General features: G+C 39.1%; 1 protein-coding gene across 1 annotated transcript; it reads right to left on the bottom strand.

Moving 5' to 3' along the window:
- Positions 1 to 559: 559 nt before the first annotated feature.
- LOC108922193 (carcinoembryonic antigen-related cell adhesion molecule 5-like) lies at positions 560 to 10,471 on the bottom strand. Its single transcript, XM_029260090.1, has 10 exons — positions 10,348 to 10,471; positions 9,732 to 9,983; positions 9,389 to 9,571; positions 4,557 to 4,689; positions 3,460 to 3,617; positions 2,992 to 3,255; positions 2,323 to 2,598; positions 1,968 to 2,225; positions 939 to 1,136; positions 560 to 825 (listed from the first exon to the last, which is right to left on the bottom strand). The coding sequence occupies exons 1-10, from the start codon at positions 10,469 to 10,471 to the stop codon at positions 560 to 562; spliced, it is 2,112 nt and encodes a 703-aa protein (XP_029115923.1).
- Positions 10,472 to 14,057: the final 3,586 nt, after the last annotated feature.

Below are 14,057 nucleotides of genomic sequence, written 5' to 3'. Positions count from 1 at the left end.
TATTTTTGTCAGCCACTTTATGTAATGTTGCGCTTTGGACCCCTTTGCAATAATTGCTGCTCTAAATGTACTAGACTGCAGAGAGACACATAGTACTCTGCATTGTGTTTTTATGTATGCAACCACAATTTTTTTATTAAGCAATCTTTGCATTTATCTGGAAATTTCATATACAGGTGATCCCCGATTTACGATAGGGTTACGTTCCCCGAAACCCATCATAAGTCGAAAATATCGTAAGTCGAAAATGCATTTAATACTTACACCTAATAGACCTAATGCACACCTCCGCGTGACAGAAAAGGAGATGCGAATCGCTCTCACTGCCCAGCATCGCGAGAGAGTATCGCTCCGCTTATCGCTTGCCCAGAAAAGAAATCTAAATTCAAGATTTGAAGTTTGGTTTCTACTGAATGTCTATTGCTAGCTCACCATCGTGAAGTCGAACCATCATAAATCGGGGACCACCTGTATAGTGCATAGCTTCCTAAAAACACACCCTTGTGCTATATAGAAAGGAACAGGTGTTCAGAAGGACGAGATGCGCAAGCTTTGCGGATCACTCACGAGTGACGTTTAGGGTGATGTTGGTCGAGGAAGTCGTATTGAGGAGCCAATTCTGTGCCGCACAGGTGTACCAGCCTGCATTACTGACATTTGCGTAGTGTATAGTCAGCTTGGAGCTCATGCCTACGAAGTTTATGCCATTGTTGAAGGTCCAGAAGTACTGGCTGGGAGGCTGGGAGGGGGCAGAACAGGTGAGTGTGACCGTGTCCCCTTCTCTTATGGTGGTGATACCTGTGATGACAGGTGTCTCTGGCCCATCTAACAAAAAAGATGTTTGGATACACGGTTGTTGTTAATGGACAGACACATTTTCTCTACCATTTCTTCCCATTACTGCACATTCACCGTGTACGTTCCATTTATATACTCACAGTTCACCAAGAGATGGTAAATGGGGCTGGCTGTACTTTGGAAAGTGTCGGAAGCGATACACCGGTAGTTGCCCTCATCAGAAATCTGGACGGGACTGAAGTACACCGAGCTGTTGTCCACTTTGAACGTTACTGTGTCATTCGGTCGGAGGGGGTGTCCATCTTTCAGCCATTCAACAGTGGTAGCAGAACCAGTGACTTCACATGTCAGAGTTAGGTTGACAGACCGAACAGGTCTTAACGGGGTCGGCTCCACTTTCGCTGCGGATATTGCATCTGTGAAGAGAGGATTAAAAGAGGCAGAACTTACAATCTTTGACTCAACATTTTACTGCAGAACTGATACCCTGACAGATTCAGATTTCTTGATTTGCGGTGAAAAGGACCACAACACTGTCACGCCCCCCGCGGCGGCGCAACAGGGAACACCTGCCACGAATCATTAAACACAGGTATAAGAAGGGAATACGGAACACAGCACGGTGCGGAACCTTGTTCAGCCTTATTGATCTCTCGCGATCCTTGATCCTCCATCCTCGCCCTGCTCCTCGTCTCCGACTCACTGGTTTGCCTGATCTCTCACCTGTTTCTTGGATTACGGTTCTTGGATTTGCCCCTTTAGATTCTGTTTGCATATCGGTTACCCTTTGCCTGTTTTTTTTGACAATGTCTACCGAACCGCCCCATGACCAAGCTTCCTGTGCTCCGCACTTGGGTCCGACGCAACCGCGCCGGGGGAACATCATGACAAACACCTTATTGCCACAAGGAACAACTAAGTCAAAAGATGAAATGTCAAACATAGGTGTTGCACAAAATATTTGACTTATACTTGCTGAATGTGTTGCCAATGTCTTTTAAATCTAAATGTAACACAAGCATCACAAAACTAAAAACTCTGAGAGCTCACCTGTGACAGTGATTAGTTCTAAAACGATTTTGGGTGCAGCTCTCCAACTGATAGGGTTTCCTCAGATGTATTACTGCTAAATTATTGTGTGTTATTGCTGAATTTAATGAGAGGGTTACTGGAACCTGTGACAGCAAGCTCCTTCACTGCAGAACTGTTCTTCCCAGTGACAGAGTTGAAGGCCACACAGGTGTACGTCCCATTGCTGGCCAGGGTCAGAGTGTCGGATTTAAACACAGATCCCTGTGCAACCTGTGTGTCATTGAAGAACCAGCTGTACTGGCTGGGAGGCTGAGAGGAGGCCGTGCAGTTGAAGGTGATCACTGATCCTGCTTGTGCTATGGCTGGTCCAGTGATGACTGGCTGCTCTGGTCCAACTGTAACGTACAAGGGTCAGTAATGAAATCTCAACACCCTACAGTCCCACTAAAGCACAGTGTTGTGGCTCATGGTAAAGAAAGTGCCGATACTCACAGCTGACCAACAGCTTGTATGCAGGGCTGCTTTGGTTGCTCACGGCGTTGCTGGCCTCACACTCATAGTTTCCGTTGTCAGTCAGTTGCACTGGACTGAAGGAAAGTGAACTGTTGTCCCCTGACAAGGCTGTTGTGTTGTTCAATGACAATGGCCATCCATCCTTCAGCCACTGAATAAAATCGACTGGTCCTGACACACCGCAGCTCAGTGTAAAATTCTCATTCACTATTGGATGTTGTCCTGTCGCATCAATTTTGACCTTTGATACAGGGTCTGAAAAAAAATTACTCAAGTAGCATAAAGGTTGTGGGGTTTGGCTTGTGCTCGCTGGGTGGCGGGTTCGAGCCCCGCTGAGGGCGCTTTGCGGCAGACTGGTGTCCCGTCCAGGGTGTGTTCCCTCCCCTTTTGGCCTTGCGCCCTATGTAGCCAGGTAAGGCTCCGGCTTGCCGCGACCCCGCTTGGGACAAGCAGTTGCGGACATTCCACTGCATAAAGGGATAAATACATCCCACTAAATTGCTTCTGTGTGAAGTTTTTATCTTTTATTAAACAAAAAATCTCAAGGAATTTGTTGATTCATATTATTCTGCAACCGATTCCTTAGTAACCTCATCCGAAAGCCCCCTTTTTCCTTATTAACCACAGACCTTAATGGATTTTTCTTACCTATGATGATTGCCCATGTCGTTGCAGTGTCATATCTGAGTGTAACATTATTGTAGGCCCAGCAGGTATAATTTCCAGTCTGATTTTGGTGAACATTTGCAAGTAAAAGTTGCGAGCCCTTCTGGTGTAGCGTTGTCTCGTCGAAGGCCCACTGATAGAGTGCAGGGGGGTTTGACTCAGAGGAACAGGACAGAGTGAGATCAGATCCAGCCCTGTGGGCTGCTACATGAGGGCTTACAGTCAGTGAGATGTTACTTGGGCCATCTGTAGAAACACACATGATCAGTGTTATTTAAAATAACTGTTTTCATATAGGGTTAATAAAAACAGCAACAGCGAATGTTCCTTATCTGTATTTATTCAGTTTTACTTAGAAATTAGTCAACTTTCCTTCCAAATCTCTTTGATAACTTATCATTTAATGTGCAACAAAAGCAGTTTTTTGCCATATCTGATGATTGTACTCACATCTGATGTCAAGGACGATTGGCGGACTCGTCCCATTGCTGACGCCATTGGATACCACGCAGTACAGTGGACCCTTGTCAGACCTCAGAACCGTAGATATGGTAAGAGTGCGGTTTTCATCACTCAGCTGAACTCGTTCATTGACTGTGATGTCATTGCTTCCATTGAACCAATGAAAATTCAGGGAGGAGCCAGAGGCGGAGCATGTCAGACTGACTGTGTCGTTTAATTCCACCAAGCCCGTTGCATTGGCTCTTACTGTCACATTAGAGACTGGCACTAAAAATGAGCAAAACAACAATGAAACTATAGCCATAAAATTATAGCCGAGGGAATGTAACCTCTTTGCACAGACATACCGCTTTTGCTTTCAACCTCGGTTATCCGATGTTCATTAATGCTGCTGTTCCTTTTATGTTATTAACAATCAGTACATGCTGAATTAATTCTACATTCATTCAAATCCACTGCTTTATATTAGGATTGTTCTGATGCTTGTGCAAATTATCCAGCTTTGTTTTACCAAAGCTTAATTAAAATTCTGAGAGAACTTGTTGGAGGCTTAGAACTTCTAGGTCAGTAAACATTTCTTAATGAAACAGAGGCATCCCTCTTTCAAGCATATTGCAGAATTTAGTGTTAGCAAGCAATCTATTGAAATATATATGTATACAATAATTTATGTGTGTATATATAAACGTATGCACACAATGTATAATATATAATCATATATGTATATATAACAACACTGACGTTTGGATGCTATGTTGAAGGGCTCCATATGAATATGAAAATGATATATTAACACAAAGTCAAACATTTGAAATAAGCAAGTAAGTAACAGTGCCTGACAGCTTAATTCAGCAACATACTCAATAATGATTCAACCTTTTTGACATAGTGGAAGAATCTGAAGTTGCTGCTTACCTTGAACTGACAGATTTGTACTGGCAGTGAATGCTGGATCAAATCCCTGAAGGGCATAAACTCCTGAATCTGCTGTAGTGACAAACTTCAGAAGGAGAGTCCCACTGGAGCTATTAAAGGTGACTCGTTGAGAGTAGTCAGGAATCACATTCGGTGGGTTATTTGGATACCACAGCAGGAAGACACTGGATTCGTGAGACCAGACACCCACCGGAATAGACATCTCAGGGAAAACTCTGAAAGTCACATTTTGTCCCACGGAGATGGGGTTCATGGAAGGCTTCACCTCCACAGTAGCGAGACCTGCAGGAGAACAGGGTCGACAATAACATACGCTTAGACACATATATATGTTAATTCCTGTTGCAGAAAGCCGGATCACCGCGGCATTCTAAGGTTGTTTAGGTTTTTCAAAAAAAAATTTTAAGAACACTTCATGAATATTTTATCAATATGCATCAATGATCATACTCTTAAATGTTAGTAGTATTATTTATTAGTATAAATATTAACAAAAATAATAATGCAGTGACATATGTACATGTAACAAAGCTGCTGTTATAGTGATGAATTGTAAATGTAAATTATAGAGATATTTCAGTTTAATGCTGAAAAAGTTGTACAGCTGTTAAACTGTTCAACTCTAATTTTTTATGTTCTGAAAACATGCTATGAAGGTGCAGTGTGCTTTGCTTTTTGGCTCAAAATTACAGTAATAGCATGAACTGGCCAAGAGGCATTGTCAAGGCACCAGGTCCTTACAAATGCCATCTTTAAACAGACAGTGGAACTACATCCAAGACTTTTTTATCGTAAATTTTTTACTGACAGGCAACGAGCAGTGCAGGCACTTTTATTTCAGCTTACAGCGATGTGTGTTTTGAATTATTATGATGCTGCTAGGAAAAGATTAACGTATTTATAGTATTTACATTTCTTTAGAAGGAAACAAAGTCTTTGTTGCTTTGGTTTTTTTAAGTGCAATGTACAAAATAATTTCATATAGAAAAGATCATTTAGGTTTCAGTGTTAGACCTTTGAAGTATAATGCCCTGAAGCATAACAAATAGCATGAAACATGGTATCTCTGGCTAACCACCTTAGGAAACACTTTATTTAATATATATTATAATCAAAATCTGTCTGGCTCAGATTTATTTTTCTAAATGCAGAAATAAACACAATGTTTTCTAAAATATGGAGAAAAGCTGAATTCTTACAATACTTTTTTCTTAAGTTGTCATTAAATCAAGCTAATACAGATTGTACATTACCTTGAATGATATTAAGTAGCACAAAGACCAGAAAAAACAGCGCCGCACACTCCATTTTCAGTGATTTTATTAGCACGAACTGAGTCTCGACACATTATATAGATGAGTAAATGAAAAGAGGTTCTGCCTACTAGTAAAATGCGGACAATGCCGTCATCCACTATTCCCATTCGCAAATATTTAGTCAGTTTGAATCATGGAACATTTCTCAGAAGATACATACAAGCACCCCCATTGCTACTATACAACATCCAGCCACACACTCCTTCTATTCTATTTTCACCTTTGATTTTGAAAGATACACAAAGGTGTGCTCAAGCTGGGAATGACCATAGCCCCACTCAGGACACGCACAAAAAGGAACATTTCACACTTTACTACACTTACTGTATATTAGATGTCTCTCTCAAAATATGCCAGCGCTTTTTGCTTGTAATCTTCTGCACCTGTGTGGCTTGTTCTTTGTTACCGTGTCTCTTTGTTATACGCGCTGACTTTATGGAAATCTGGGATAGATGCAAATACCCCTTATTCCATTTCAGATATGAAGGAGGTTGCATAATAACTATTCCTTCAAAAAAAGTGGCATGAGACTGAGATTGTGCTTGTAAGTGATATTTGTCCACCACTGTGTATGACTTCAAAGTGAGAAAACCCAAACTCATAACACACTGCCTCCACAAAACTTCTGCGGGACTCTTATGTTGTCCTTGTGACTTTGCTGAATTGGCCCGAGAAGGTAAACTGAGCTCTTTAGAGCCCTTTGCTTGTGCCCAGTGATTAAACAATCCTGAGCGACACAGCAGGTGTGTCCTGCATGGTGTTCTGTGGTTTAAAGATCAACGGCTGTCTCCCCTCCCACCTCCCTCCTAGGTATTCCTACGCCTATCTCAGCACACCTTTATCAGACTGGATCTTTCACAAAGTCACACAACGAGGTGTTTCACAAAGTCGCGCGTAATGTTTCACAACGGCATTTCGCGGGACGGTTTGTTCATAGGCATCTGTGCTGCGTTCAAAGACAGTGAGGAAATCACTCAGGAGTCCCAGTTAATGCTCAGAATGCCTGCTTTTCACAATTATTGACATTTGACGTTAACACGAGCACGTTTAAAGGCATACATCAGGTGGCGATTGTTTGCCACCTGCAGCCTATAAAATCAAGCAGTGAACACACCTATAGATACACTCTTGAGAAAAACACTTTTTGTCGCAATCGGATTTTGCATTGTGTAACAGTTAATCATTTAGAATAATTTTTCACTAGTCATGCTTTTACAGCTTTTCAGTAAGATGCAGCTTTTATTTGATATATTATCATTTGTAGCACATCTTTCGTTTATCATTTGGTTGCGTAATAAAACCACTGAATACAGGCAGTGAGGTAATATGGCTTTTACATTTTGTACATTTTAGTTTGTATTTGGAATTCAGAGTTAAAGGGGATGCATGTATTACAATATTAAAAAAATGCGTAATAACATTTCAAATGAAGGTTTCATAAACTTTCACATAAGGAAAATACAGTTTTTAATTTTTATTATGTTAAAAGTGACTGATGTTGTTGACACATGAGTTTGATTATTTATATCAGAATGTAACACATACAACTTGTAATGGACTGTGTCTCATCTGGGTTATATCCCACATAGGCTGGCACCCAGTGTTTCCAGGATAGGTCCTAGACTGTTGCGACCGAATTAGTCGTTATTTATATCATTCTGGAATTATAAAACCCAAAAGTGTTTCTATTGCATTATTACGAGCGTAAATTTAGATTATTTAAATGTGTGCCTTTCAAATGCTACCTGTTTAATTCAACAATAGATGTATTAACATGGTTAATGCTTGAACCTTAAGCTTTCTGGCCACAGGACTACTATACCGTATAGTATTACAGGATATTATGCTTGGATGAATTTCATACCTTGGATGTTGTAACTGTGCTTTCTTCAAAATAGTACGTATTCTCCTAACGTTATTGTTTGAAAATTGATTATGTCTTTCATGTGACTTGTGAGTCTTATATGGGCAGTTGTTATGGACATTTGTTCTCCTATATACTTTGCGATCCAGTCAAACAGTCTTTGGCTTTTGCAAACACAAACTGCACAAACACACCTTCAAATATTATTATTTTTTATTTCCATAATGTAGCTCTGTAACAACACAATAATTAAAATAATGCAATCATTAGAAAAACAGCTGCTTGTTGTTTACTCGTTTCAGAGTATAAAAAGAAAACAATTGAATGCATTTTAAAGGAATTTATATAAAATCTGTTTAATTTAGTTTTGAAAGAATGTTTCAGCATTCTATGCTTTACATGTGAATTATATTTACTTAACAGATGCTTTTCTTCAAAGCGACATATATCTCAGAGACAAACAAAACAGCTGGGGGCCAGCTGGTGGAGTGGTGGTTCAAGCTGTTGCCTTTGGACTCAAAAGTCACAGGTTTGAGTGTCACCACCTTGAACAGCTACCTACCCTAAAAATTACTCCAGTAAAATTATCGAGTTGTGTAAAAAATTGTAAGTAGCTTAACATTGTAAGATGTTTTGGGGGATAAAAGTGTCAGTGAAATGTAAGTAGTGCATTTTATCAGAAGAAGAGACTTGGATAGAGAGATGTGATTTAAAAGTACAGTTAATTTGTCACATTCCACTATACGAACCAGTATACATCGCATGAGTAGCTGCATAAAGGTTTATATATTATTCTTTAACTGTAAACACAGAATTATTAAGCATTAACATTTACATCACACAAGTTGCTCCATAAAAGTTTATCAATTAATTTCAAAATGCTTAATTTTTCAAAAAGTAAAATTCACTTCTTTCTGATTAAGAATTTTAATGGCTATGAGGAGAACAAGGATTGAAGCCGTTGTTTGTTTTTCAGTTGCCATGGAGTCTTGACCCCCCCCCCCCGTCGACACGGAAATCAAACAACAGCCATGGCGAACAGGGAGAGAAGAAGGAACGACGTGCTTAGCGCCGCCTGTTCGTAGGCAGAATCTGGAGGGACAAGAACACACAAGATGGATGGAAAGGGCCCAACTCAGTACTAACTGAAATGCTGTAGTTCAAGGTGAGGGTCTAACTTCACGTGAAGTACAGTATGGATGTTTTCGTATGATGCTCAAAAATCATTTCAGAGAGTACTGCTACACTTGAAATATACTAATACTGAATGAATTCTCATTCACTATTCAGCTCAAGAAGGGGGTGCGGTGGCGCAGTGGGTTGGACCGCAGTTCTGCTCTCCGGTGGGTCTGGGGTTCGAGTCCCGCTTGGGGTTCCTTGTGATGGACTGGCGTCCCGTCCTGGGTATGTCCCCTCCCCCTCCGGCCTTACGCCCTGTGTTGCCGGGTAGGCTCCGGTTCCCCGTGACCCCGTATGGGACAAGCGGTTCTGAAAATGTGTGTGTGTGTGTGTGTGTATTCAGCTCATAGGTATTCTAAGCAAAAAATATGTTAATATGTAATATGAACATTGACTGTATATTTAAGAAAACGGGTATGTATGTATTATGCATGTATGTATGAATAAACAAGTAAATAAATAAAATAAGCTATTTTGAAACCAGATTAAAAAAAATTGTTAACACAACAGTTTTTTGTTAATTTTCAAAGTAACATACTTTTTATAGTGATGCGTTTGGTGTCACTCCTGTACCGCAGGGTTATGGTGTTATGGGCCCAGCAAGTATAATTGCCACCCTGACTGTGATGTACATTGTCCAGCTTGAGTTCCGATCCCACTTTGTCCCGTCTCGCCCCATTAAAATCCCACTGGAACTGCGCGGGGGGGCTTGAAATAGCTGAGCATAAAAGGATGAGGTTTGCACCAGGCTCAAAAATGTCTGTCTTTGAATTCTTGACAATCAGCTTAACATCATCTGGACCATCTGGAAGGCAATAAAGAAACAAAATCATAACAAGTCAGTTCAAATGAGTGAACTTTTACCAAAGATAGCTCTCATATCAATATATTTGACTTCAAAATGCAATAAGATACAAACTGTGTGTGGTCATACTCACAACTGATATTAAGATTCAGCACTTTACTTGTTATATTATTGATTAGATTGGACACCACGCAATAGAAAGGACCCTTGTCTGATCTCAGTATGTTGGAAATGGTCAGAGTTTGATTGCTGTCACTCAGATGAACTCGTTCACTGACTGTGATGTGAGAGGAGCCATTGAGCCACTGGAAAGTGAGGGAGGAGCCACTGGCAAAGCATTTTACACTGACTGTATCATTGAACTCCACCAGGTCAGTAGCATTGGCTCTCACTGACACATTAGAGACTGGTTCTGCAGGAAAAAAATGCGTGAGTTATTCATATAAATGGAAAGTGCTTTTGGTATGAACAATTTATAACGATACTGACAGCAATATGCATAAAAAAAGAAATGTACCAAGTTCAGGCCAGGCATATAGTCACAAAAATAAAAAAAATCTTTTTCACTCAACACCAGCATTTGGCACTAATAAAAGCAGATGTACGAGTATTTTCTTTGGGATTAATATAATTATTATTAATATAATTGTTATCTTGATGTTTCAAGACATTTGATTTGTGAATCAATATCTTAAGAAAAAAAAAACTTAAAGCCCTCAATTTCCAATTGATTCATCATCAGTGTTGTTTTTCAGGAGAGCCAAGTTGAGACTCACCCAAAACAGTGAGGGTGGTTCTGGCCAGAAATCGGGGATTAAGGCTCTGTATTTGATACTCTCCAGATTCAGCAACAGTCACAGAGTGCAATGACAGGGACCCGGTGCTATTGTCAAAGGACATTGTACCATGATTAAAGTACTCTACTATGTTGCTTCCCATCCATTGCAGCAAAGCAATCCCATTGAAGATATAGACTCCAGTATGTGTTTTGGAGGGAGGAGACAGCACCAAAGTAACATTGTCCCCCACCCGGGCTGGATCTATAGAAGGCCTCAGGTTCACAGCATGGAGACCTGCAAGAAATGACAAACAGCAATGAGTACATGAACTTTCTTCTATAAAGCAATGTTTTTTTTGTGGAACACATCTTGTGGTGTTCTCCAGAAAAAAAAGACAATGTAATGCAAACAGAATTTATTGCAGTTTTAACTGAAAAGAAAATTACAGCTCAAATTTTTCAGCTCATGCTTGCATTTATCTGATAGATTCATTAAAAAGTAATACTTATTCAATGAAACTCTGGCGAAGGGAGGTGCCCACTTGACAACATCAGTGAAATCCAAACAGCCCTCTGCTTACGTAAATTCAATTTACGTAAATACGGATTTATGTAAAAAATTCCCGGCATACACATTATTTACGGATAGTGTTTTTATTTTACAGAAAACATCTGAAATACATTAAGCCCAAGTCGACATATCCAGATAAGGCAGGAAGCTGCATCTCTTCAGTTCAAGCATGTTTTGAGCTGTGAACACATCTCCTCTCCTTAGTGTAGTGCTTTTGTCGCACATTTTTTTACGCTTTTCATTATTCACAATGCCTGGTGCTAAATGTGCACTTGAAGGAAAACAAGAACCGCCCTGCAAGCGTGCAGCAATTGCTGATGATGAAATTAAACATAATAAGGAACTATGAAGGTGGACAAAGAGTATTGTCTATAACATAGGAACAAGGTTTAGCCGCATCGACTGTAAATGTGATAATGAAGGATGCTGCATGTATAAAAGAGCATGTGAAAGGAACACCTAGCATGAAAACAACAATAATAACAGAAAGGTACAATAACAGATGGAAAAATGATAAATTACACAACAACAGCACCCTCTTGTGTGCCAGCATACCACTATATATAAAGTAAGCACGCACAGTACAATACCGTACGAGTATCGTATGTAGTAGTCAATTTATTTTATTATTTTATGCTTTATAGAAATCTAAAAATTTATTTAATTGACCAGGCCTATGCCTTATAACAGTATTTAATGTCTGACATTTACTAGAGAATTGTTGTGCAATTTTTTTTTATACCTGTGTTTGCAACAATGCAAAGGTAATGAGAAGGCTTGGCTCTGTAATGGAGGGTGAGGTGGAATCTGACATGTAAATTTTGACTTGCGTAAGGGGTTGAAGAATGCTCTATTTGTGTAAGGTGAGGGGTGTCTGTACCCATGTTGGTACCCTGTGGTTGATGTAGTGGTTGGGGGAGGAGATTAAACTGCTTGGTCTTGAGTCATGGCGGGCGATGTATGATGACAATGCTGGATGTTTTTCTCCGTAGCTTCATGGTGGGTCCTTCTGTACAGTCATCATAATATGCACATGGGAGGTAATACTCATCCTGTGTATGTTGAATTTATTGAACCCAAGTTTTTGTATGTATGTGAACGTGTATATGTGTTTTAATGACATTTACCATACACTAAAATGCATTGCCCATTCCATCATAAACTTCCAGAAATTCTAAAGTTATTGCAATTACAATCCATAATGAATTATTCGGTTAAGATGCCCTCCAGGTTACTATTAGTGGCACGTGATCCATAAAAGGAAAAGTAAAAATGTTTTTCTAAACCACTTCCTTTTTATATTCTTAATGTGTGAGTATCAAGGCATATGTCAGACATGATTAATAGGATTTTCGATTTCTTAATTTCAGTGTGATAGATCTGGCGATCATATTCCTTAATGCATTAAAAATCAAATCTAGCCTGTTTTTTTACCCGTTGTCCTTTTAAATATACCATGTTAAAACTCTTTTCACACAGCTGAATATGTATGTATTGAACATGAAGAACTTCCATGGAATCAGTGTTAGTGTAGGAAAAAGCTTTTGGGGTAAAGAAAGATTAAACGGGCAGATGACAGTCTTCAAAGATGGATACCATATGCCGGACCTCATGACACCATGTTGAAGTCACAAAAGCTTGTGAATGGGACGTAAAATTGAAATCATCATCATAAGAAAGGGCAGCTCAGTCGGGTATGACGGGGATTATACTTGAGCTATGTAATTTTTACTGGGATTTTTAACTGTTTCTATTAAACTGCTCTGCTCTGGATTTGTATTTTTGCTAAACGTGTAAATATGTCAAATAGAGGATTTAGGAAATTCAGCGTGTCAAAAAGGAAGTGGATCATTGAGAGTATATTCACGTATACACAGAAATTAATGTAGCATGAATATAGATATACATAATCCCATAAATAAGATGTATAAATGTTTATGCTGTTGGCACATATATATGAGTGAGTGAGTCAATGTGTATTCAGCGTAGGTACATGCGTAAAGATTTTTTGTACGTCTCCACAACCCTGTAATACGGTTCAGAATAACCAGTGTTGAATAAAAAGTATGACAACAGTGTTGAAAAACATCCGCAGTTAAATAAAATACATCATATTTGATATATCCATCATCACTGGTACAGAAACAAATTGTTTAAATAACCCTGTAACATTTCTCTTATACACAAGCTTTTAAGAGTGTTTTTTGAAGAATGAACCCAATAAACTCAAATATTCTGTTAAGCAAACCAAACTTATAGTAGCAAACTAAAAATATGTTGCTTATTGTAACTGCTATATAATTTATTCTATATTAGATGCCATGCATAATAAATGAAAATTCAGCTTTACCTTGCGATACTGTCAAAAGGATTAAGACAAGGGTAGCAGCTCTTGTGCTCTCCATTGTAGTGCACGACTCAAAATCTTTATCTTTTCTGTTACTTTGGCAATATGAAGGTCCAGCCCACATCACTCGTTTTATTAAGCCCTTCAGTTGTCCCCCTTTTTTATCAGTAAATATTTGTCCAGGCTACTGAATGTGTTTTCGCACAATGAGCTAGGGCAAGTCTTTTTTATTTCACTTTTGTAACACTGCGGTTTAGAAACTCTTTTGTGGTCTCTATAAACAGGCAAAATCTACACCCTGAAATAACAAAATCTGAGACTTCAGACGTTGAAAACGGCACTTTGAACTGAAAATCAGTATCAAGATAAACTATTGTTTCATATGTTTCATGGTTTATGCATCTATCTCTGGAGCAAAAGATGTCTTGAAGAAGCCCTTGCAATAATAATTTTTCTACTATTATTTTCATACAATGCCGAGATAATGCAAAGTGGATGTGTCATTGTTACTGCCTTCAGATATACATAAATTCAAACTAATTTACAAATTACAAGAAGACGATGAAAAAAACTGGAAATCTTTACATGTTTATTGTGGCATATTGTGGAGTGGCAGCCAGATAAACATGAGACACCAGAGTTTCAAATTAATATAATTAATTTATTGAAGAATTCTGATTGTTCACAGCATCTAGCACAGGTGTTCATTTATGTGGAAGATGGTACACTCTGTGCCACAGTTCCACTTCCAAACATCATAGAGCATAGAATCATTTTATGAATTAATTCA

Source organism: Scleropages formosus, chromosome 18, assembly GCF_900964775.1.
Source record: "Scleropages formosus chromosome 18, fSclFor1.1, whole genome shotgun sequence".
Classification (NCBI taxonomy): Eukaryota; Metazoa; Chordata; class Actinopteri; order Osteoglossiformes; family Osteoglossidae; genus Scleropages; species Scleropages formosus.
The sequence above is the reverse complement of the archived record's forward strand: the minus strand, read 5'-3'. Positions and strand labels throughout refer to the sequence as shown.

Excerpts from the sequence above, each read along its gene's own strand:
- LOC108922193 (XM_029260090.1), bottom strand. The coding sequence starts at position 10,471 with ATGTCCTTTGACAATAGCACCGGGTCCCTGTCATTGCACTCTGTGACT. Across the intron at positions 9,984-10,347 it reads AACCACCCTCACTGTTTTGG|AACCAGTCTCTAATGTGTCA; the intron begins GTGAGTCTCAAC and ends TTTTTCCTGCAG. Across the intron at positions 2,599-2,991 it reads GACATGGGCAATCATCATAG|ACCCTGTATCAAAGGTCAAA; the intron begins GTAAGAAAAATC and ends ATTTTTTTTCAG.